The 25,904-nt window shown below is 42.0% G+C and overlaps 1 protein-coding gene across 1 annotated transcript; it reads left to right on the top strand.

Annotated features, from left to right (window-relative positions):
- Positions 1-16,988: 16,988 nt before the first annotated feature.
- On the top strand, positions 16,989-24,780 carry ren (renin). The gene is made up of 9 exons (XM_064921856.1): positions 16,989-17,092; positions 17,450-17,603; positions 17,747-17,870; positions 18,055-18,173; positions 18,631-18,827; positions 18,936-19,058; positions 19,380-19,524; positions 21,733-21,831; positions 24,619-24,780. The coding sequence occupies exons 1-9, from the start codon at positions 17,016-17,018 to the stop codon at positions 24,778-24,780; spliced, it is 1,200 nt and encodes a 399-aa protein (XP_064777928.1). The 5' UTR covers positions 16,989-17,015.
- Positions 24,781-25,904: the final 1,124 nt, after the last annotated feature.

Raw genomic sequence — 25,904 nt, 5'->3', positions numbered from 1 at the left:
GCATATTGGGCCCACACTCTTGAAATAAAAAGGGTTCCAAAAGGGTTATTTGGCTGTCCCCACAGGAGAACCCTTTTTGATTCCAGGTAGAACCTTTTTGGGTTCCATGTAGAACGCTCTGTAGATAGGGTTCTACTTGGAACCAAAAAGAGTTCTTCAAAGGGTTATCCCTTGGGGACAGCCAATGAAACCTTTAAGGTTCTAGGGAGCATCTTTTTGTATAAGAGTGCATAGTACGTAAAGGAATACACAAACTCCCTAATGTTGTTATTGATGCTCACTATTCAGATACTTTTTTTTAGATTTTCTAATGTGAGAAAAACCCTTTTCTGCAGTTTGGCTGTTAAATCCTTATTGTCTGGACATGTGTCAGCTGATCGTTGAGAGAGAGAGAGAGAGAGAGAGGCAGACAAAGCACACACATCTCTGGGTCAGCTTGCTGCAGCTAGCGACTGGAACGAGCTGCAAAAACATCTCTACATTCAAAAACATGGACACCCTTACTGACACTTGTGGCTGCTTCGCGTGATGTATTGTTGTCTCTACCCCTCTCACCTTTTGTGCTGTTGTCTGTGCCCAATAATGTTTGTACCATGTTTTGTGCTGCTACCATGTTGTACTGCTGCCACAGAGAGAGTGTTGGAATGGAGAGAGGCTGTACGTTTCTGCCCACTGATTAAATAGCGAGAGAGAAAGAGGAAGAATGTGTGAACGGGGGAAAGGAGAAAGAGCAAGAGCATGTGATGACAAAGCAACATGGGTTGTCGTGTGGTGGGTGTTCTACAATGCTCCTCTACGACCCCTCTCCTTTACGTATGCCGCTTGTTCGCTTGGCTGCAGGCGTACAAAACTAGGTCTTTCCCTATGCATTCAGCCTTCCCCTTCACTGCTTCCCAGCCGTGTGGCACACAAGAGGAGCAGAGTGAGCTACATTCAATGATTCAGGGACAGAGAATGTCTCAGCACTGGAAAGAAGGATCCTTTGGGTTCCATTCACCACGTTGAGGGAGTGTTCTACCAGGAAAGCTGGTTACAGAGGAGGCTTGGATGTTTCATGCAATCACCTACATCCTCCTATGACATAAACGTACCTCTGCCCAAGGAACATACACACTTCTAAAGACACACCCCATTCTATGCTCTGAACAACCACAGACACACGTGCATGCACACACACACCCATTTACACAGTGCTTAATGGTTTGCTAGCCATGAGGCTTTACGTCCCTCTCAGACCTCATGCTTTGTCCATAAATACTACACCTCTTCTTCCTCCCTCTATTTCTCTCCCTTCATCCTTGCCTGCTGTTCCAAATCAGTTAGGACTCTTTAAGGAGCCTGAACCTCTTGCTATGCCTGGAGTCGGTCCAATCCTCACACAGTGAGGTGCTCCCAAAGTCTCCCTACAAATGATGGCTATTTTCTTTCACAGCAGTCTCTGAGGGCCTATGGGGCTTTGATGTGAGCTGGTTTTAACACCCACAGATATCGCTTGATGTTTCACTTCAATCACTGATTGTTTGACAGAGCTGACCACTGAAATTCCACAGTGTAATAATAAATCAAATATATTTCTAAATCCCTTTTTAAATCAGCAGATGTCACAAAGTGCTATACAGAAACTCAGCCTAATGATCACATTGTTATCCTCTGGTTGACCTAAATGGCCTCATTTAAGATGTATGCTTTGCCGTGCGTAGCTTACTTATTGTTCACTCTGGTTAAATAATTGTCAACATCTGATAAGGATTTGAAGTTCGGGTATTGGACGGTTCGTTCTGGATATACACATGCTAGTCTGTTCAGATCAGTGTTCAGATCAGAAATGTTTCTGTTCCGAAACGCTCACAATGCCTTTTGTGTGTGTGTTTTGTGTGTTTTTCGAATGTGGTTTTCTACTCCATCATCTTTGGATATACCCACAGAGCTCCACTGGGATCAAAGGTCAAACTATTCCCAGCATTGGGCAGATTATTCATGCATGCTAATGTGTGCTAATATGCAATAATGATATGATAATGAACCCAGGCTTCCACAATTCATATTTTAACATCCTCTCTATGGAACCCCAAGTGTGTGAATAGCAGGCCTCGTTTTGAAATGAGTGGTGTATTTGCCCTCAAGGCTTCTCCACACTGTTACACTGACACACCCTCCACCTGACAAATGTCAGTCTGGGGAAGTATGGCGATTCTGGTTGTAGGAAACCTTACTAAGCGGATAATTGTGTTTATAGAAGGATGGAAAAGCCACTTCCTACAATATTGTGTATCCTTATTTTTATGCAGACATATTGATGTAGACTTCATAAATGATTGATGCACTGATCTTTTCAAACTACACAACTACATTTTCTTAAACAATGTATTCTTATGGCAGCAGAGTTAGAGAGACATAGAGCAGATATTATCTGTGAGTGCTTTATTCATACATCACTCATATCAGGGGTCAATTCATTTGTCCTGGGGTGCTGTAATTAGTGAGTATTTTGTATATCTAATTTGTCCTTCATTCTATACTCCTTGGTCACACGGATTTGGTCATTCGAATGACTATTACACAAAGAATACTGACAGTGACAGAGATTTACATTGTCTTCTTCCTTGAGGTTTTACCTGGTATGATGTGTCAGGACCTGTCATGGTCAGGCAGGCCTGCCTGTGAAGAGCGAGAGATGGGAGGGAGGATATGGAGGCTTTTTTGTCCAGGAAGAGACAGAGAAAGCCAATTAGAAATGAGTACATTCTTGGATATCCTGTAGACAAACATGTCAAGTGACAGACAAGGTTTGCCTTTTTTTGAAGACTTCATTATGTGATTTAGGAAATCACACATCAATTGCCAAGACAGTCACAAAGATATTTCAGGCACATCTACATTTCAGACATGCTTATTTTAATGCATTTAGTTTTAGAAGGCACATGAAAAACATATGCCAATATTATTCTGGGATTGGATATAACCCAGTCAGTGCAGCCCTATAGATTTACCACATTAAGATATTATCCTCTCTCTCTCTCTCTCTCTCTCTCTCCCTCTCTCTCTCTCTCTCGTCTTTATTGGTGCAGGTCAGTACCAATGCTCCTCACACAGGGGACGCCACTCACACACTCTTCAGACAGGGCGTCTCGTACCTGTTTGATCATTTGATATACAGTAGGCCCAAATGATCCAGGGTCCATTTTGCTTTCTGTTTTTAGCTGGTGTTAATTGTCTGCACGTATGAAACTGGGGTCACATATTGGTGAAGTAAACAACACGTGGCTACTCGGAGCATTATACCAGAGCTTTTCTCACCGTTTTTTTTTTAAGTTGGGTATTTTTATATCCCCCTGTGTGTGATGACACAGTGATGATGTGCACAGAGCCATACAGGGCCAGACACGTGTGCACGCATGCATGAACACACACACAAACACACACACAGACACAGTAAATATACACCATTCTCACATACATCATGAAAAGTACATAATGTGCACTATATAATGGATGCTAAATTATGCATTTCTGATTCTTTTCAAAGCAAGTTATCTACTATACCAACAATTAACATTGACTGGCCCACACAGACAGTGTACACACAGTAGCCCCTGTACTTAGTTTATTCCACATAATCATCCCCAGCAGGCCACTTTCACAGAGGGATGAAAACAAGCACTCAGTGTAGATATAGATGTATGCACGCTATCCAGGGACTGCATAAATGAATAGGAAATAAATTGACTTGTCAACAAGATGTATGAACCCAAGGATTAACCATCATAGGCCCTATCCACACATTTAACTAGGCCTTGGACACAACAGTGCACCTACAGTACAGCAGTAGCAGCGCTGTGATGAAATATCAAGTGGCTGTATAGAGATGGATGGACCTGGAGACTTTGTAGTGTGGCTTACATGGTGGAAAACAAGATTTGTTACCATGGCTTTTTTTTGTCTTGTATACTACATGTTGCAACACTCCTGCAATGCACCTACATTATTGTGGGTTATGAATGAGGATCTAGAGGGTGCACAAATCATTTTTCAATTCATGAAAATACTATAGCTTCATAACATCCCACTGTATGTCTACTTCCCAAGTATCTTATTGTATATTTATCTCTGGTCGACACACTGACTTGTTGTCTAAACCTGTAATCCACCTGGTAGCACAGAGGCCTTTGGTGTCCATGTTGCTGTACATGGATTGGAGGTCTATCAGTCCATGTCAGCTGGACGACACACTGCCGTCTCTCGGACTTTGAGGTGAGAGCGAGCAAGAGAGAGAGATGATTACTTTGGGCTTGAAAAAAAGGTGAGAGAATTGTCTACAGGTCACACACACACACTGCATGGCCTCCCCTGTGATTTGCTTGGTGTGTGAATACAACAGAGTCACGGGTAATGAAATCAGAAGAACTCTACAATGTGTGCACAGGAAAAGGTATAACAACAGGTGATATCTGGACCCTCTTCCCCCAAGATTCAACCCATTGTTTATTAAATTACAGCAGATATCTATTTGATGAGCAGGCATCAGATGTTGAGTCAATGATGACTGAAATCCTCTGTTTTCTAAAGAGGTATCAGACAGACAGTCAATATTGCTTGGTTCATTCCAACAAGAAATACTATTTGTAGGAGCAATGCTACATCCTGCTGGTGAAGAAATATATTGCACACTTACAGTACTCTTGACATATTTTCCTGGTGCTCGTACTATACCAAATGAAATAAATACTTCTGTCTCATTGTTATACTATTCTTTGCTACAATATTTTTCCCCTCTTAACAATGTTGCTAGGTGCCAGTGGTCCACAGAGAAGAGCTGTGAATATACAAATCCCACTCTGCCATGGGAGAGCAGGTTGGCACAGAGACACAGCTTGAAGAATCACAGACCTCGTAGAGGCTGTGTCCGTTTGCATTGTCACTATGAGCCTCTGCAAAAAATAACCTTGCCACTGCCGACTGATTGGCACTCTACTCACATGGGGACCATGCCAAAGTCTCAAATATTTTTCTCTCCCTCTCTTTCTCTCTCTGCCTCTTTCGTTCTGTCACTTTTTAATACACACGCACACATTGCCTTATATGTGGTGAGGTTCTGTTGCACCTAGAGGGAACTGCTTCACCCCCCTTCCCCCCCTAAATTAACAAAAATACCCATGTTGCTATATACAGGGGTCACCGGTACAGAGTCATTGTGCAGGGGTACAGGTTAGTTCAGGTCATTTGTACATGTAGGTGGGGGTGTAGTGACTATACATAGATAATAAACAGCGAGTAGCAGCAGTGTACAGAAGGGAGGGAGGGAGGGGGGGTCCATGTAAATTGTTTTATGGCATGGGGGTAGAAGCTGCTGAGGAGCCTCTGGTCCTAGACTTGGCGCTCCGGTACCGTACAAACATAATAGTATTTATTTAGCAGAATGGTTTAATTTAGTGATTAACCCAATCAACCCCACATTTCCTCCGAACAACCTTCACTCTACCTCATATCTCCCTTATCGTGATGGATCAGTCTGGATTTCATCTCTGAACTGCAATTTCAGCACAAACCAACTTCTGGATTTCTGCCATTTCTGCTATCCTGATAACCTTTTTTTAATGACCTAGTTTTTTTTTTTTTTTTTTTTTTTTACCTTTATTTAACCAGGTAGGCTAGTTGAGAACAAGTTCTCATTTACAACTGCGACCTGGCCAAGATAAAGTATGGCCATGTGAACAGACAACAACACAGAGTTACACATTAGGTAAACAATAAACAAGTCAATAACACAGTAGTAAAAAGATAAAAAAGAGTCTATATACATTGAGTGCAAAAGGCATGAGGAGGTAGACGAATAATTACAATTTAGCAGATTAACACTGGAGTGATAAATGATCAGATGGTCATGTGCAGGTAGAGATACTGGTGTGCAAAAGAGAAGAAAAGTAAATAAATGAAAACAGTATGGGGATGAGGTAGGTAAAATGGATGAGCTATTTACCGATGGACTATGTACAGCTGCAGCGATCGGTTAGCTGCTCAGATAGCAGATGTTTAAAGTTGGTGAGGGAGATAAAAGTCTCCAACTTCAGAGATTTTTGCAATTCGTTCCAGACACAGGCAGCAGAGAACTGGAAGGAAAGGCGGCCAAATGAGGTGTTGGCTTTAGGGATGATCAGTGAGATACACCTGCTGGAGCGCGTGCTACGGGTGGGTGTTGCCATCGTGACCAGTGAACTGAGATAAGGTGGAGCTTTACCTAGCATGGACTTGTAGATGACCTGGGGCCAGTGGGTCTGGCAACGAATATGTAAGGAGGACCAGCCGACTAGAGCATACAGGTCACATTGGTGGGTGGTATAAGGTGCTTTAGTAACAAAACGGGTGGCACTGTGATATACTGCATCCAGTTTGCTGAGTAGAGTATTGGAAGCTATTTTGTAGATGACATCGCCGAAATCGAGGATCGTCAGTTTTACTAGAGTAAGTTTGGCGGCGTGAGTGAAGGAGGCTTTGTTGCAGAATAGAAAGCCGACTCTAGATTTGATTTTAGATTGGAGATGTTTGATATGAGTCTGGAAGGAGAGTTTACAGTCTAGCCAGACACCTAGTTACTTATAGATGTCCACATGTTCTAGGTCGGAACCATCCAGGGTGGTGATGCTTGTCGTGTGCAGGCAGCGAACGGTTGAAAAGCATGCATTTGGTTTTACTAGCTTTTAAGAGCAGTTGGAGGCCACGGAAGGAGTGTTGTGTGGCATTGAAGCTCGTTTGGAGGTTAGATAGCACAGTGTCCAAGGAAGGGCCAGAAGTATACAGAATGGTGTCGTCTGCGTAGAGGTGGATCAGGGAATCGCCCACAGCAAGAGCAACAGCATTGATATATACAGAGAAAAGAGTCGGCCCGAGAATTGAACCCGGTGGCACCCCCATAGAGACTGCCAGAGGACCGAACAACATGCCCTCCGATTTGACACACTGAACTCTGTCTGCAAAGTAGTTGGTGAACAAGGCAAGGCAGTCATTAGAAAAACCGAGGCTACTGAGTCTGCCGATAAGAATATGATCTCATTTTGTCGGGATTAAAGTCTCAGTTTGGGTTGGATACAAAATTATCTCATATGAGAATTAATAGATCTAACATACTCTTGGAGTAAACTGATTAGAAATACTCACTTACACCAAGTCTTCTGCTTATATCAATAAAGGGGTGGTACCTGATGTGTGAAAGGTATGATGTAAAAGTATACGCTGTTATATAAAATATGAGGTTATAAGTTTGCGGAAAATAAATGCAGTTGACAGTGAGACGTTTCTTTTTTTGCTGAGTTTATATACAGTACCAGTCAAATGTTTGTACACACCTACACATTCAAGGATTTTTCTTTATTTTGAATATTTTCTGCATTATAGAATAATATTGAAGACATCAAAACTTTAAAATAACACATCTGGAATCACTTAGTAACCAAAAAAGTGTGAAACAGATTATTCAAAGTAGCCACCCTTTGCAGTTATGACAGCTTTGCACACTCTTGGTATTCTCTCAACCAGCTTGAGAAATAATGCTTTTCTAACTGTCTTGAAGGAGTTCCCACATACGTTGAGCACTTGTTGGCTGCTTCTTCTTCACTCTCCAGTCCAACTCATCCCAAACCATCTCAATTGGGCTGAGGTCAGGTGATTGTGGAGGCCAGGTCATCTGATGCAGCACTCCATCACTCTCCTTCTTGGTCAAATAGCCATTACACAGCCTGGAGATGGGTTTTGGGTCATTTTGCTGTCGAAAAACAAATGATAGTCCCGCGAAGCGCAAACCAGATGGGAAGGCGTATCGCTGCAGAATGCTGTGGTAGCCATGCTGGTTAAGTGTGCCTTGAATTCTAAATTAATCACAGACAGTGTCAGCAGCAAAGCACCCCCACACCATCATGCTTCCTCCTCCTCCATGCTTCTTCTTATTGGTGTCCTTTCGTAGAGGTTTCTTTGCAGCAATTCGCCCATGAAGGCTTGATTCACGCAGTCTCATCTGAACAGTTGATGTAGAAATGTGTCTGTCTTTCTTTAACTCTGTGAAGAATTTATTTGGTCTGCAGTCTGAGGTGCAGTTTACTCTAATTAACTTGCGGCAGATGTAACTCTGGGTCTTCCTTTCCTGTGGCGGCCCTCATGAGAGCCAGTTTTATCATAGTGATTGATGTTTTTTGCGACTGCACTTGTTCTTGAAATGTCCCACATTGACTGACCTTCATGTCTTAAAGTAATGATGGACTGTCGATTCTCTTTGCTTATTTGAGCTGTTCTTGCCATAATATGGACTTGGTCTTTTACCAAATAGGGCCATCTTCCGTATACCACCCACACCTTGTCACAACACAACTGATTGGCTCAAAGAAAGAAATTCCACAAATGAACTTTTAACAAGGCACACTTGTTAATTGAAATGCATTCCAGGTGACTAACTCATGAAGCTGGTTGAGAGAAAGCCAAGAGTGTGAAAAGCTGTCATCAAGGCATTTGGTGGTTGCTTTGAATAATCTAAAATATATTTTGATTTGTTTAACACTTTTTGGTTACTCCATGATTCCATGTGTTTTTTCATAGCTTTGATGTCTTCACTACTTTCCGACAATTGTGAAAATAGTAAAAATAAAGAAACATCCTTGAAATAGTAGGTGTGTCGAAACATTTGACTGGTACTGTATATGATTGGATGTATAGACATTGTGAACAGTATAGGTAGTACAGATAGACTATGTAGTATATCTGAAGAATATGTAGGATAGACTAGTATATGTACAGCAATAGTTGAATAGGATGGCCTTGAAGAGAATACAGTCTATATATATAAAAATGGTAATGGTATGTAAACATTATTAAAGTGCCCAGTGTTCCATTACTAAAGTCACCAGTGTTCCATGTCAATGTACATAGGGCAGCAGCCTCTAAGGTACAGGGTCGAGTAACTGGGTTGTAGCCGGCTAGAGACAGTATCTAAAGTTGTATGTTTTCTGGGAGTGTGATGTCATGAGGAGAAGAAATGTTGTGAGTTACCATTCTGTGTCTTGTCCGAGAGTTCTGTAATGTTTTGAATGGAAATAGACAACAAGGGGTTACTTTCAAGCAGAATTTCAGACACTGCAGAATTTCAGAGACTATAGACAACAGAATGTCAAATCTACAGTAATGTCATAAAGCTAAGCTTTTGGTTGCCTATACGAAGAATCACAGTTTTTGCTTCAAATGTCCTATCATTCTCTCCTGACCCTGTTACTCTATTTCAGGGCAGCATTGCCTACATTGAGTTGTCCCCATTAGTCTTGGTGACACATTTTGTCAGGCAGCTCTGGGGCACTCTGAGGAACGTCCGAACTTTGACCCCCAGGACAAAATGGATGCCCACTCACTTTCCCACACAGCCAATCAAAATCCATGCGTCAATCATTGGCCTTCCACCCCCTCCTCCGAACATGGCCTCCACTCTTGGGCATGGGAAAACTATTCACTAATACTTTAACATGAGTAAATATTTGTATGAACGTAAGAGTCAACAACTGAGACATAAATCGAACATGTTCCACAGACATGTTACTAACAGAAATGGAATAATGTGTCCCTGAACAAAGGGGGGATCAAAATCAAAAGTAACAGTCAGTATCTGGTGTGGTCACCAGCTGTATTAAGTATTGCAGTGCATCTCCTCCTCATGGACTGCACCAGACTTGCCAGTTCTTGCTGTGAGATGTTATCCCACTCTTCCACCAAGGCACCTGCAAGTTCCCGGACATTTCTGGGGGGAATGGCCCTAGCCCTCACCCTCCGATCCAACAGGTCCCAGAAATACTCAATGGGATTGAGATCCGGGCTCTTCGCTTGCCATGGAAGGACACTGACATTCATGTCTTACAGGAAATCACGCACAGAATGAGCAGAATGGCTGGTGGCACTGCCATGCTGGAGGGTCATGTCAGGATGTCTTCCCTGTAAAGTACACCATTGAGATTGCCTGCAATGACAAAAAGCTCAGTCCGATGATGCTGTGACACACCTCCCCAGACCATGACGGACCTTCCACCTCCAAATCGATCCCGTTCCAGGCCTGTCTGGTCCAGCGACGGTGGGTTTGTTCCCATAGGCGACGTTGTGATGTCTGGTGAGGACCTGCCTTACAACAGGCCTACAAGCCCTCAGTCCAGCCTTTCTCAGCCTATTGAAGGAGGGATTGTGCGTTCCTGGAGTAACTCAGGCAGTTGTTGTTGCCATCCTGAACCTGTCTTGCAGGTGTGATGTTTGGATGTACCAATTCTCTGCATGTGTTGTGTGGTCTGCCACTGCGATTAGCTGTCTACCCTGTCTCCCTGTAGCGCTGTCTTACGCATCTAACAGTACGGACATTGCAATTGATTGCCCTGGCCACATTTGCAGTCCTCATGCTTCCTTGCAGCGTGCCTAAGGCACATTCACGCAAATGAGCACAGACCCTGGGCATATTTCTTTTGGTGTTTTTTTAGAGTCAGTAGAATGGCCTCTTTAGTGTCCTAAGTTTTCATTACTTTGACCTTAATTGCCTACCATCTGCAAGCTGTTAGTGTCTTAACGACCGTTCCACAGGTGCATGTTCATTAATTGTTCGTGGGTCATTGAACAAGCATGAGAAACAGTGTTTAAACTCTTTACAATGAAGATCTGTGAAGTTATTTGGATTTTAACTAATTATCTTTGAAAGGCAGGGTCCTGGAAAAGGGACGTTTATTTTTTTGCTGAGTTATATAAATATACAGTTAAAGTCTGAAGTTTACATACACCTTAGCCAAATACATTTAAACTCCGTTTTTTACAATTCCTGATATTTAATCCTAGTAAGAATTTCCTGTCTTTGGTCAGTTAGGATCACCACTTTATTTTAAGAACGTGAAATGTCAGAATAATAGAAGGAAATTGATTTATTTCAGCTTTTATTTCTTTCATTACATTCCCCAGTGGGTAGACGTTTACATACACTGAATTAGTATTTTGTAGCATTGCCTTTAAATTGTTTAACTTGGGTCAAACGTTTCGGGTAGGCTTCCACAAGCTCCCACAATAAGTTGGATGAATTTCGGCCCATTCCCCCTGACAGAGCTGTAACTGAGTGGTTTGTAGACCTCCTTGCTCGCACGTGCTTTTTCAGTTCTGCTCATAAATGTTCTATAGGGTTACGGTCAGGGCTTTGTGATGGCCACTCCAATACCTAGACTTTGTTATCCTTATGCGATTTTGCCACAACTTTGGACGTATGCTTGGGGTCATTGTCCATTTGGAAGACCCATTTGTGACCAAGCTTTAACTTCCTGAATGATGTCTTGAGATGTTGCTTCAATATATCCACATATTTTTCCTACCTCATGATGCCATCTATTTTGTGAAGTGCATCATTCCCTCCTGCAGAAAAGCACCCCCGCAATATGATGCTGCCACCCCCATGCTTCATGGTTGGGATAGTGTTCTTCGGCTTGCAAGCGTCCTCCTTTTCCCTCCAAACATAACGATGGTCATTATGGTTAAACAGTTGTATTTTTGTTTCATCAGACCAGAGGACATTTCTCCAAAGAGTACGATATTTGTCCCCATGTGCAGCTGTAGATCGTAGTCTGGCTTTTTCATGGCAGTTTTGGAGCAGTGGCTTCTTCCTTGCTGAGCGGCCTTTCAGGTTATGTCAATATAGGACTTGCTTTACTGTGGATATTGTCACGAATCTTGCCTAAGATGGTGCCTCTTCCTGTTCGGGCGGCGCTCGGCGGTCGTCGTCGCCGGCCTATTAGCTGCCATCAATTCCCTTTCCGTTTGTTTCTGTTTATTGGGTTTAATTGTGTACACCTGTTTTGAGTTAGGTTTTGTTTGTAGGCTATTTAAGGGCACTAGGCCCACTGGGTATTTGTGCGGGCATGTTTCCTGTTATCTATGTATGAGTGTTATCAGTTATCATTTTTCCGGACAGTTTTTAGTCCGGTGTATTTTTGGGACGGGTTGTTTCATGCGCCCTGGTGTTTTGCATGTCGTGGAATCAGAGTCTATGGAATAAAATATCCACGTACTGAATTACCTGCTCTCTGTGCTTGACTCCTCCACTCACCATCATTAGAAGTTGTAACAGATATAGATACTTTGGTACCTGTTTCCTCCAGCATCTTCACAAGATCCATTGCTGTTGTTCTGGGATTGATTTGCACTTTTCGCACCAAAGTACGTTCATCTCTAGGAGATAGAATGCGTCTCCTTCCTGAGCGGTATGACGTCTGCGTGGTCCCATGGTGTTTATACTTGCATACTCTTGTTTGTACAGATGAACGTGGTACCTTCAGTCGTTTGGAAATTGCTCCCAAGGATGAACCAGACATGTGGAGGTCTACAAAAAATTGTCTGATTTATTTTGATTTTCCCATGATGTCAAGCAAAGAGCACTGAGTTTGAAAGTAGGCCTTGAAATACATCCACAGGTACACCTCCAATTTACTCAAATTATGTCAGTTAGCCTATCAGAAGCTTCTAAAGCCATGACATCATTTTCTGGAATTTTCCAAGTTGTTTAAAGGCACAGTCAACTTAGTGTATGTACACTTCTGACCGACTGGAATTGTGATACAGTGAATTATAAGTGAAATAATCTGTATATAAACAATTGTTGGAAAAATTAGTTGTGTCATGCACAAAGTAGATGTCCTAGGTATGGTGGTTGAAAAAGTGGTTGAAAACGAGTTTTAATGACTCCAACCTAAGTGTGTGTAAACATCCAACTTCAACTGTGTGTATATATATATATATATATATATTTATATTTATTCTCAGAACTCCGACATTGCTTTTCCTAATATTTTACTTTTTAGATATGTGTATTGTTGTGTATTGTTAGGTATTACTGCACTTTTGGAGCTAGAAACACAAGCATTTCGCTACACCCGCAACAACATATACTAAACATGTGTATGCGACCAATAACATGTTTGACATGATTTCCAACATTTCCCTCTCCGTGAAACCAAAGCACCATTTCCCCTTGGCTGAGAAGCTATCTGGCTAACTAGAAAGTTGTCATTAAAAAGTTGCCATGTTACCAGGTTCCTGGCAGTTCTGCCTATGGAATAGCTGAAGGACTGACCCCTGACCTCTACTAGGGCTGTCCAAGTCTCTGCCTGACGTGGACGCCTAGATCTCCTGCTAGGCTGGGTGGTCACTACAGTAAACAAATATAACCCCAGCCCCACAGAGCAGATACTGTGGGAACCAAATCTTGCTGGTTGAGCTAACAGTGAAAGATAGCGCAAGAGAGACCTCAGCAAGCCATAGACCTTAGCTAGCCCCTGACCAATAGCCTACAGTAAACACTATAGGGTAGATACTGTTCCATAGCCTACAGTATACAATATACTGTAGATACTGTACATATGGGCAATTCCACACCAATAAGGCCCAAAAATAGTTTTAGTATCTCAGGTTGCTGTGACAATTCTCATATAGAAACTTCATTGAGAGGAAGGATGTTTGACATGCCTTTTACATTTGTATAACACATATTTTTGGAGGGATGAAAGTGGATATTTTAGGTCATTTTTAGACCTATACATGGCTCCTTTAAGTCCCTTATGATGCGTAAACTATACATGATGCCGACAAGATCTTGGTCTATACTCTATACTCCTAGAAGGGTTGGTTGTTTATCAGCCAAACTGGTGGGTGTGCAACTATGGGGCAAAACAAACTCAGTTAGCTTAAAATTGTTGACAAAATTGTTGACAACATGTAAATTATATTTTGTCTCCAATGTTTATTGAAAACATATCAAATGTGCATAATGAGCACTTGTTGTCTCTCAAATACAACGCTACAGTTAGTTAGGGAATTTTTTGCCATATTAGCACTGACATGACATCAGTCAAAGCATTTCAAAATTAGACATAGTATCAAGAACAAGATAAAAAAAATGAACTGAAACGAGCCATCTACAATTCCCCACATGACAGATTCTTGTCTTTGTTACTAGCTACAGCACCTTCAGAAAACATTCACACCCTTTGACTTTATCCACATGTCATTGTGTTCATGGGATTGAAATGGTTTTAATTATCATTTGTGTCAACAATCTACACAAAATGCTCTCAAAGTGGAAGTCAAATTCTATATTTTTTAATTAATGGAAAATAAAACACTAATATATGTTGATTAGATAAGTATTCAACCCCTTCAGTCAATACATGTTAGAATAACCTTTGGCAGCGATTTGGGGTCTTTTTGGGTAAGTTTCTAAGAGCTGTGCACACCAGGGTTGTACAATATTTGCATTGTACAATATGCAAATTTTTGTCAATATTACTTTAGTGCCTTATTGCGGACAGGATGTATGTTTTTGATTCCATTTTACAGGCCGCCTTCTCTTCACTCTGTCCTTTATGTTAGTTTTGTGGAGTAACTACAATGTTGCTAATCCATCCTCAGGTATCTCATATCACAGCCATTCATCTCTGTAACTTGTTTTAATCACCATTGGCCTCATTGTGAAATCCCTGAGTGGTTTCCTTCCTCTCCCGGCAATTGATTTAAGAAAGGCACCTGTATCTTTGTAGTGACTGGGTGTATTGATACACCATCCAAAGTGTAAAATGAATAACTGTATGCTCAAAGGGACCATGCTCAAAGGGATATTTAATGTCTGTTCATTTTTTTTACCCATCTACCAGTAGATGCCCTTCTTAGTGAACCATGGGAAAAGCTCCATGGTCTTTGTGGTTGAATCTGTGCTTGAAATCTACTGCTCAAATCTTAAGGACCTTACAGATAATAATAAGTGTTGGGCATTTCATTTTAAATTCATTTGTAAACATTTCTAAAAAAGATATTCTACTTTGACATTATGAGTTATTGTGTGTAGATCAATGACACAAAATGTAAATGTAATGAATTTTAAAGTCCGACTCTAAAGGGGTGTGAATACTTTCTGAAGACACTGTCTCTGGTCTCCCAGAATCACGACAACACACGGACTTCTGCCCCATTGAAGGGTGCGTATCCTTTTTCTGACGTTGTCAGCTTAAATATGGAGTATGTCTAGATTCTGAAATAAAAAAATAACATAAATGTTATCAGCATAAAACATATTAATATAAATGTATCAAAAGTACCCTTTTTTATTTATTTGTTCATTTTTATACATATTGTTCTATTTAATATACTCTACAAGCACATGCAATTTCTAGAATGGGATCTGTGCTACTTTTGAAGTTATTATTTTATGAGCACTACCAACACAGTCAATGAGGAACTGGATTCAAAGGGAATCCCTCTGCTGGTGTGTATAAAATGGGTCATAGCTTCATTTGGGAAATATGTACCAGAGAGCCCACCCTGGAAATTTGACATGTTTGAAGAATATATATTGTTCTAAACAATATGTATAAAAATGAGCAAAATCCAAAACTGTACTCGTCGCACATATGTAGGCCTGTACATTTACAGTTATTGGTTAGCCTGCAGACAGACATTAGCTAGCCTAGCTGTCATGCGCTGATCTGTTTCACCTGTCTTTGTCATTGTCTCCACCCCCCTCCAGGTGTCGCCCACCATTATCCCCTGTGTATATTATCCCTGTTTGTCTGTTGCCAGTTCGTTTTGTTTGTAGAACCTATCAGCATTTTGTTTCCCTGCGCCCGCCGTTTCCTTGATCCCATTTTCTAGTTTCCCGGTTCTGACCGTTCTGCCTGCCCTGAGCCTGCCTGTCGTCCTGTACCTTTGCCCCACTACTCTGGATTACCGATCTCTGCCTGACCTGACCCTGAGCCCGCCTGCTGTCCTGTACCTTACACCCTCTCTTGATTATTGACCCCTGCCTGCCTTGAACTGGCATTTGCCTGCCCCTGTTTGAGGAATAAACTTTTGATCCCTCAACACTGTCTGCACCTGGGTCATACCTTAAAATGTGATACTAGCTATGTATCTAGTCTGAGGTCCACAGCACAACCCCCACAAACAAAGTTTAGGATTTGCTCCATTTCCTACTGAGTCTGGACTATTGATTTGGAATATTTCAGAGACAGGTGTTGTCTTGTCCCCATGGATTGGTGTACTTACTTAGTGCCTAATAATCAATAACCTACCAAATGAGAGTAGAGTTGAGTTGTTAGCAGTACAGCTTTGTATTAGGAGAGTGTAAACAGACAGGTGTGAGTGCTCTCTACTCTGCAGATACGAGCTAGAAGGGTATGGGAAAGCTCCACTTAAGACAGGGAAGATAAAGGGAAATCATTGCAGCATACAGTGTCAAGTTGGAGCAGATGCAGTATACTTTAGCAGAAAGGAAAGAGATGGCACTTTAAGTTAACATCTGGTCTGTGATGTTTTTACAGTCCATTTCACTAGGTCTTAATGTATTACCTCATCATCTGGCAATCATTGCTTTCAGATCTTATAGCTACTTTCCAGATTTCACAGGGCAATTTTCTGTCTACTACTGTAAGCCTGGGTGATCCCTGTCAGCACCCTCTCCTACTCCTCTGCCCCCTCCCCCTACAGCTTCTCCCTTCTTTATCCCCCACCCCAACCAAGGCACCCACTCCTCTTCTCACAGGCCTTCACCTTTGCAGCTATGATGGAAGCCCAGCATGGCTAGAGAGCTCTCTCTCTCTCAAACCCTTACGTCCCTGCTTTCTGTGTCCAATATGTTCCCAGGGGTCACAGTTTAAACCTCTCTCTGGGACCCGTTTGTCAGGGGAGTGCTGGCTGAGGGAGGGAGGGAGGGAGGAAGAAGAGGGAGAAGAGGGTTGTTTTTGGTGGACACTTCTAGGGAAACTCCGAGCCAGTGGCCTTTGGGTCAGAACTCATTGAAGGAGTGAAGGAGAGATGGTATAAAAAGAGTAGACAGACAGTGAGAAAGAGAGAGAGGGGCCAATCTTTCAGAAGATTGGATATACAACCAGCTGGTTTGCCCGGAGGAACGATACTAGGATAACTTGACTAGGATAACTTGTGCGTCTTCTCAGGGCCCGTACACTCCTTCGCTCTTCAGAGTCTCCATGGCCATGCTGATGCATTGCTGGGTGTGTGTGATTGCTCTGTCACTGACGATGACCACAATCAATGCCTTACAAAGGTAACCATTTTTTGTGTGTCTCACTATATGAAGTCTACTCTGCAATGTGTTATGGTCCTCTGTGTTATGTTCCTATGATGTAATGTCACTTACGATAGACAGCAAAGGAGGTTGAATGGATACTTGGGTGTATTTTATCAATTTAAACCAGCCTCTTTTGCTTAACTAACTCAATAGAGAATGTGTATTTTTGGCAGCGCTGTAGAAACAACAATGTCATACTGACACGAGGACAAATGGTCTTATATCACCAAATGGTCCATGATTGCAGACTGGGTTGTATAACCCCACCCCTGGTCACTCCCTATATATCATTCTATTGGATGGTCTTTCCTTACCATTGTCCTCTCTGATCAGGATCAGTCTGAAGAAGATGCCCTCCATAAGAGAGACTCTGCATGAGATTGGCGTGTCCCCAGCTCAGTTCTTTGCTGAATTGGCCCAGAAAAGCAAAGATGATCCCTCCACCAGCAACGGGACCACCCCCACCCCCCTCACCAACTACCTGGATGTGAGAGACCACCTGCACACATTGCACTGACAACACATTGATGCAATTGACATTGGATTAGCACATGAATGAGAGGACACGAAACCTATGCCCAACTCAGTGGTGTAAATGATTCATTGCTTCCTCTTCTCTCTTCTTCTCAGGCCCAGTATTATGGGGAGATCAGTATTGGTTCTCCTGCTCAGATGTTCAATGTGGTGTTTGATACAGGCTCAGCCAACCTGTGGGTGCCCTCTCACAACTGTTCCCCTCTCTATACTGCCTGCTGTAAGTACAGACACACACACACACACACACACACACACACACACACACACACACACACACACACACACACACACACACACACACACACACACACACACACACACACACAAAACCTGTATGATTGTGTCACCAGAGATGATGATGTTCCCAGATGATTATGACTCAGTGACCTTTGAACTCTCAGTTACCCACAACAGATATGATGCCTCCAAATCCCGAACACACATAGAGAACGGGACAGGTTTCTCCATCCAGTATGCCTCTGGAAACGTCAGAGGGTTCCTGAGTGAGGATGTGGTTGTGGTGAGTGTAACGCAACACCTCAACAGGAAAACAACCTTCCTTCTCTTTCTCCTAATCAATCTGTTTCCTATCACCTATTTGTATTGTCCTTTTTAATGATCAAATTTGGGAAATAATATTAGACTTGCCCATAAGTAGTGGTCTACAGTAGGATCATCTCACTGGGGGAAAACCTTTATCTAGGTATTATGGAACAACATCTATTCTGTGCTTCCTCTAGGTGGGTGGCATCCCAGTGGTCCAAGTATTTGCTGAGGTTACAGCCCTGCCTGCCATCCCCTTCATCTTTCTCCTAATCTGTTTCCTATCACCTATTTGTATTGTCCTTTTTAATGATCAAATTTGGGAAATAATATTAGACTTGCCCATAAGTAGTGGTCCACAGTAGGATCATCTCACTGGGGGAAAACCTTTATCTAGGTATTATGGAACAACATCTATTCTGTGCTTCCTCTAGGTGGGTGGCATCCCAGTGGTCCAAGTATTTGCTGAGGTTACAGCCCTGCCTGCCATCCCCTTCATCTTTGCCAAGTTTGATGGGGTCCTGGGGATGGGCTACCCCATCGTGGCCATCGACGGCATCACCCCCGTGTTCGACCGCATTATGTCCCAGCACGTCCTCAAGGAGGACGTCTTCTCTGTCTATTACAGCAAGTAGGAGATATCACTATCACTGTTCATATACGGATTATTCCTCCACATACACAAATAAGTACTTTTCGAATCTGTGAATTAGTCCAAAATATGTTTTTCTTCTCTCAGAGACCCAATGCACAAACCAGGTGGAGAGCTAGTGCTGGGAGGGACAGACCCAGACTACTACACTGGTACCTTCAACTACATGGGCACCCGTGAGGCAGGAAAATGGGAGGTCAACATGAAAGGGTGAGATGAGAAAGTTGTATAGGTCTGTGTGCATGTTGTCTGTCGCTCTGTGTGTCTGTTGGTCAGTGCAGGTGCATTTGTATGTATGTATGTATAGGTGGAGGCAGGTAGCCTAGTGGTTAGAGCGTTGGACTAGTAACCAGAAGGTTGCAAGATCAAATCCCTGAGCTGACAAGGTGAAAAGCTGTCGTTCTGCTTCTTATCAAGGCAGTTAACCCGCTGTTCCTAGGCTGTCAGTGAAAATAAGAATTTGTTCTTTAACTGACTTGCCTAGTTAAATAAAGGTAGAAATAAACGTGTGTAATTCTCTTTCTCTACCAGGGTGTCTGTGGGGGAGGAGATGCTGTTCTGTAAGGAGGGCTGCATGGCTGTGATTGACACAGGCTCCTCCTACATTACAGGCCCTGCCTCTTCTGTGTCTGTACTGATGAAGACCATTGGAGCCACAGAGCTGGCAGAGGGAGGGGTATGTACATCACAAATTGGGCAGATTTGATTATGCTGCTTGTCACCTGTCCATGGCCCAGTGACGTGAGCCGGCAAAAGCTGTGAGGGAGGAGTACCTGCCTCAAATCAAACAGTAATCTGCGCCGCTCGGTCATGTTGGCAGCATTGTGCATCGTCCATCAAATATATGTTTTTATTTTTCTATCTAAAGCAATCACCTTTGCATGTGAAAACACAGAATCCTACTCGTTACTCCGCGTGCTCCTACGTCACTTCTGTTTTGAGCGGAGAGCCAACTTCTCAGTGGGCTTTGAACGGGGCACCTGGCCTGTGCTCTGGAGGCAGCCCTGTTTCAAAAACAAATGCAAACAACCGTGCAACCGTGCAAACAACCGAACAAAACACGCCCAGATTAATTGAATCCCCTCAGCTTTTTATTTTTCTATCTAAAGCAATCACCTTTGCATGTGAAAACACAGAATCCTACTCGTTACTCCGCGTGCTCCTACGTCACTTCTGTTTTGAGCGGAGAGCCAACTTCTCAGTGGGCTTTGAACGGGGCACCTGGCCTGTGCTCTGGAGGCAGCCCTGTTTCAAAAACAAATGCAAACAACCGTGCAACCGTGCAAACAACCGAACAAAACACGCCCAGATTAATTGAATCCCCTCAGCCAGTCTCTTAAAGGGGTTGAAACAATAATAAAGTATTTCCCTGACACTGTTTCCATAAAAAGCTAAGGGATTATCCTGCAAAAATATAACCACTCAAGTTTTAACCATATTTTGAGTCTATACAGCGTTTGTTTACATTTAATTTGTTTACAAACATTGGAATAAAACAAGGTTATATTTTGACTTCTGATGGGATATGACATGAACTAAGCTCATGAGGCATTTATAAGTAAAATGTTTCAAGAATCAATGGGTAGGACCTACAAATTACTAATTTATAAGTACAAAAAAATGTATGTAGCAACTGCAGATTGCCCCTTTAACTATCTTATCTTCAGAGGGGTATTCCAGAAAGATGGTTTAACAAATGCAGGATTTCCTGAACATATCAGTCTTGTCTTAATCAGTTGAGGGAGTCCCGGATTTCTTGGTTCCAGAATGGCTGCTTCTTTATTAAGTTATTAGGCCAAGCGAAGTGCAGATTGGTTGATCTGAAACTGGCAGGTTGTAGGCAACATTCAAAAAGGTCCTCATTTCGATGACAGGAAAAAATAATAGAACTGGAGTCAAAAGACAGAGCCCAATTTTTCACAAGTCTAGAACAAGAAACAAATGTGACAACATGCAATGAATATGATCACATATTTACCAACAAAAGTAATATATCCGCCACAGAAAAAGCCAGAAGGAGCCTCACAGAAATTTGGAGCCAGGGTAAGTGCGCAAAAGAAGTAGCACGATTCCAGTAGCACGATTCCAATATCTAAGAAGCTTACACACATGGGTAATCATGTTTTCACTTTATAGAGCACGTTTATTGTAACATTGATTATATAGCACCAATGACATTGGGAAAATCTGCATGATGAATTAGGCTGTTAATCATGTTGCCTATGTTTATTGATTTTGAGATTAGCAAAGCTTCCCTGGCAGTAAGCCTACTGTACCTGCAATTCTGTAAAAGTCCTCCTTGATCATATGGACAGCTTGATGGCCAGGGAATGCAACAAAGACATTAAAAAATAGCTCAGCATCGCCCACATTGTACCTGAAGGAAAAAATCGCAACGCAATACAGAGTTTGTATAGTCAAAGCAAAACAGCGTTGGGTTACATTTGCTATATATGGGTTGAGTAAATTGACCAGATATGAGTGATTGTGCTGAAAAACGATAATATTCAAAGATAACCTTCTGAATGATCTAAAGGATCTATTTTGAGGGCCAATAATTCTTTACTTTGTAAAGCACGGCAAACAATGCAGGCTCCGATGTCAAGTTTATTTTCAAAGAAAGGACAGGCCATAGTGACAAACAGGAATCTGATTTTACGGATAAGTCCCGTATTCGTTCACCAGCATAGGCTAAGATCACGTAACCTAGTAGGTAGCAGATTCACTTCAGTGCATTCGTTGCTATGGTCTCTGATCAGGCTCTCTTTCAAGCTCTTTCTGGAGCCGTATATTCTGGTTTGACAAACCTCCTTAAATCACTAAACTGGCTTTCTGGAATACCCCTCTGGTGTGGACTAAGCTGTGTTTTTTGTCCCCTTTCCAGTACACTGTGAACTGTGACCTGGTAAAGTCCTTACCCAGTGTCACCTTCCACCTGGGAGGCCATGAGTACTCACTCACTGAAGGAGACTACATCTTATGGGTAAGCAACATAGAAACGAGCACGACTGGGATACAGGTACAGGGTGATTGTCTTTGATACCTTCGCAGCTATTATGTCATGTTTATTTTGGACTTATACCATGGCATTGTTGAATACTCATTTCTGATTGGCTTAAAGGGCATTCTAGAATGTACATTATTTCCCTATAATGCACGGTATATCAGCACGGCAGAATTCAATGGCTAGTTCATTCTCACATGTTCTATATTTGAGCTGCTTTTGAAAGCAAAAATTGAATTGAAAACATTAACGTTATTGCATTATTTAATTTGATTTTCATAATAGCAAGCTAGGACGTATGGTTTGGTTAGATGAACGCGCAAGTCTGTTTGTTTGGTTACCAAGTCAACTACTACAGTAAACTTACTAGCTACTTCATAGATGTTGAACACCGTTTACAAAAAAATATTGTAATTTTGAAACGGCAGTAAAAGTGCAGTAACTGCAGTCAACTGTGGTATTTTGGACGCTATAATAGCAGAATAGTGTAACTGCAGTTATTACTGCACTGCAACTGCACTTACACTGCAAAATTACTGCAGTAAAAAAAAGAACAGTTATGTTGGATGTCACGAGTCCGACCGAGGGTGGCTCCCCTTCCCGGTCGGGTGGCGGTCGTCGTCGCTGCCACTGATGGTCTTTCCTCCCCCTCCTTGTATGTTTATTGTTAGCACCTGTTAGGGAGTCATTAGTGGGGCTTTATTAGACAGCCAGCCCGCCTGTTTCTTTGTGCGGGATTAATTATTGTGACCTTCGGTTCTGTAGTAGAGGAACGTGTTTGTTCCTGGTTGTGTATTCTACTGTACTATTTTCGTCCCCCGTGCTTGGGGCATTTGGTTTTGAGCACCCAGTGTTGCGTGAGTGCATTAAAGAGCACCATATTGCACTCTCCTTTCTAGGTAGAGTGTATGTCTATGGTTGCCTAGATTGGTTCTCAATTAGAGGCAGCTGTCTATCGTTGTCTCTGATTGGGAACCATATTTAGGCAGCCATATTCTGTGGGTACTTTGTGGGTGATTGTTTCCTGCCTTTGTGTTCTCTGCACAAGATAGGACTGTTTCGGTTTTGCCACATTTGTTATTTTGTATTTGTGTAGTGTTCACGTTATCGTCTTTCATTAAACATGTTGAACACGAACTAAGCTGCATTTTGGTCCGATCCCTGCTACATCTCTTCAGACGAAGAGGAGGAAATCAGCCGTGACAGTTACATACAGTTCAATTCGGAAGTTTACATACACTTAGGTCGGAGTCATTAAAACTCGTTTTTCAACCACTCCACAAATTTCTTGTTCACAAACCATAGTTTTGGCAAGTCGGTTCGGAGATCTAGTTTGTGCATGACACACGTCATTTTTCCAACAATTGTTTACAGAGTATCACAATTCCAGTGGGTCAGAAGTTTACATACACTAAGTTAACTGTGCCTTTAAACAGCTTTGAAAATTCCAGGAACTGATATCATGGCTTTAGAAGCTTCTGCTAGGCTAATCGACATAATCTGAGTTAATTGGAGGTGTACCTGTGGATGTATTTTAAGGCCTACCTTGAGACTCAGTGACTCTTTGCTTGACATCATGGGAAAGCCAAAATAAATCATCCAAGACCTCAGAAAATAAATTGTAGACTTCCACAAGTCTGGTTCACCCTTGGAAGCAATTTCCAAACGCCTGAAGGTACCACGTTCATCTGTACAAACAATAGTACACAAGTATAAACACCATGGGATCGTGCAGACGTCATAATGCTCAGGAAGGAGACGCGTTCTGTCTCCCTAGAGATGAATGTACTTTGGTGAAAAAAAGTGTAAATCAATCCCAGAACAACAGCAAAGGATCCTGTGAAGATGCTGAAGGAAACAGGTACAAAAGTATCTATATCCACAGTAAAACAAGTCCTATATTGACATAACCTGAAAGGCCGCTCAGCAAGGGAGAAGCCATTGCTCCAAAACCTCCATAAAAAAGCCAGACTACGGTTTGCAACTGCACATGGGAACCGTACTTTTTGGAGAAATGTCTTCTGGTCTGATGAAGCAAAAATAGAACTATAATGGCCATAATGACTATTGTTTGGAGGGAAAAGGGGGACGCTTGCAAGCCGAAGAATACCATCCCAACAGTGAAGCACGGGGGCGGCAGCATCATGTTGTGGGGGGTGCTTTTCTGCAGGAGGGAATGGTGCACTTCACAAAATAGATGGCATGATGAGGTAGGAAAATTATGTGGATATATTGAAGCAACATCTCAAGACATCAGTCAGGATTTTAAAGCTTGGTCACAAATGGGTCTTCCAAATGGACAATGACCCCAAGAAATCTTCCAAAGTTGTGGCAAAATGGCTTAAGCACAACAGAATCAAGCTATTGGAGTGGCCATCATAAAATTCACCCAACTTATTGTGGGAAGCTTGTGGAAGGCTACCCAAAATGTTTGACCCAAGTTAAACAATTTAAAGGCAATGCTCCCAAATACTAATTGAGTGTATGTAAACTTCTGACCCACTGGGAATGTGATGAAAGAAATAATAGCTGAAATAAATCTCCTTCTACTATTATTCTGACATTTCACATTCTTAAAATAAAGTGGTGATCCTAACTGACCAAAAACAGGAAATTCTCACCAGGATTAAATGTCAGGAATTGTGAAGAACGGAGTTTAAATGTGTTTGGCTAAGGTGTATGTAAACATCCGACTTCAACTGCATATACATTTATGGAAGTCTTAACCAATATGTTTTGTGCTTTGAACTCTATTTGTGTCTGCAGCAATCTCAGTTTGGAGAGGACATATGTAGCGTGACTTTTAGGGGTTTGGATGTGCCGCCCCCTACTGGCCCTATCTGGATCCTGGGAGCCAACTTCATCGCCCGCTACTACACAGAGTTTGACCGTCGCAACAACCGCATAGGCTTCGCCACAGCAGTCTGACAGGATCCGTAGCCACCAAGCTTTCACTCTCTCTTGCTCTTACTCTTTTTTTTTACTCGCTTTGTCTTTCTTACTGTCTTTTACTGTCAGCCTCTATTGTCTTTCTTACTGTCAGCCTCTATTTCTCCCTTGCACTCTAACTATATCATTCAGTTTTTCTTTCTCTCTTTTTCTGTGACTCTATCAGAGCCTGCCCTCTTGTCCATATATGTTTTACAGTTCTTGCATTCTGCCATGTCAAGTAATAATTTTGATTTAAATCTGTGCCAATTGCACTCTTCTACATAGTTTTTAGTTGACGATAATTGACGTGCTGATACCAACACTGGACTTATGTTGTGTTATATACTGTATCACATGGCATGCTGACTTCACACAGTATCACATTGCAGCACAAATCCTCACTTAATAACACCATGTCCGACCTCATATCTGCATTGTCATGACGTAACACGAATAAAGCTTGTTTAATGGGTAAGTCTATGTTTTTGTCGTCTGCAGTCGAGGAATAGTGTTTGCACTCTATGTTATCAGAATGGCTGTCTTTGTCATCATAGGTTTAAAAAAAAAACAGCAGACGACGAAGTGTTGCTCATTCACCGACCACAGAAACACAAGCATATTTTTGGGGAGTTTAGCACCCACATGAAAAAATAATAGTTTACTATAGAATACTACAGTACTTACTATAATTATGTAGATTACTGTACTACACACTGTAGTATCCCTCGATCATGTGTGGCACTACTATAGTTCCTTAACACTATTGTTCCTCAACACAGGGTGCATGCTTTGAAATATATTTTGTATTGTGTAGTAACTACAATGTTGTTGATCTTTCCTCAGTTTTCTCCTATCACAGCCGTTAAACTCTGTCACTGTTTTAAAATCACCATTGGCCTCATTTTGAATGCCCTGAATGGTTTCCTATCTCTCCAGGAACTGAGTTAGGAAGGATGTCTGATTTCTTCATAGTGACTGGGTGTATTGGTACACCATCCAAAGTGTAATAACTTCAGCATGCTCAAAGGGATATTCATTGCGAAGAAAAAGCCATATCTCATACTGGCCAATACAGAAAAAAAAGATTAAGATGGAAAAAAGAACAGACACTGGACAGAGAT

The sequence above is a fragment of the Oncorhynchus masou genome, chromosome 18, assembly GCF_036934945.1.
Source record: "Oncorhynchus masou masou isolate Uvic2021 chromosome 18, UVic_Omas_1.1, whole genome shotgun sequence".
NCBI classification, from domain to species: Eukaryota; Metazoa; Chordata; class Actinopteri; order Salmoniformes; family Salmonidae; genus Oncorhynchus; species Oncorhynchus masou.
Note: the sequence above shows the minus strand (reverse complement) of the source record. Positions and strands in the feature narration are given on the sequence as shown.

What these genes read in the sequence shown, in the direction of transcription:
- ren (XM_064921856.1), top strand. Translation starts at nt 17,016, where the DNA reads ATGGCCATGCTGATGCATTGCTGGGTGTGTGTGATTGCTCTGTCACTG. An exon ending in TGAGTGAGGATGTGGTTGTG is followed by an intron (nt 18,174 to 18,630) that starts GTGAGTGTAACG and finishes TGCTTCCTCTAG; the next exon opens with GTGGGTGGCATCCCAGTGGT. An exon ending in CAGAGCTGGCAGAGGGAGGG is followed by an intron (nt 19,525 to 21,732) that starts GTATGTACATCA and finishes TCCCCTTTCCAG; the next exon opens with TACACTGTGAACTGTGACCT.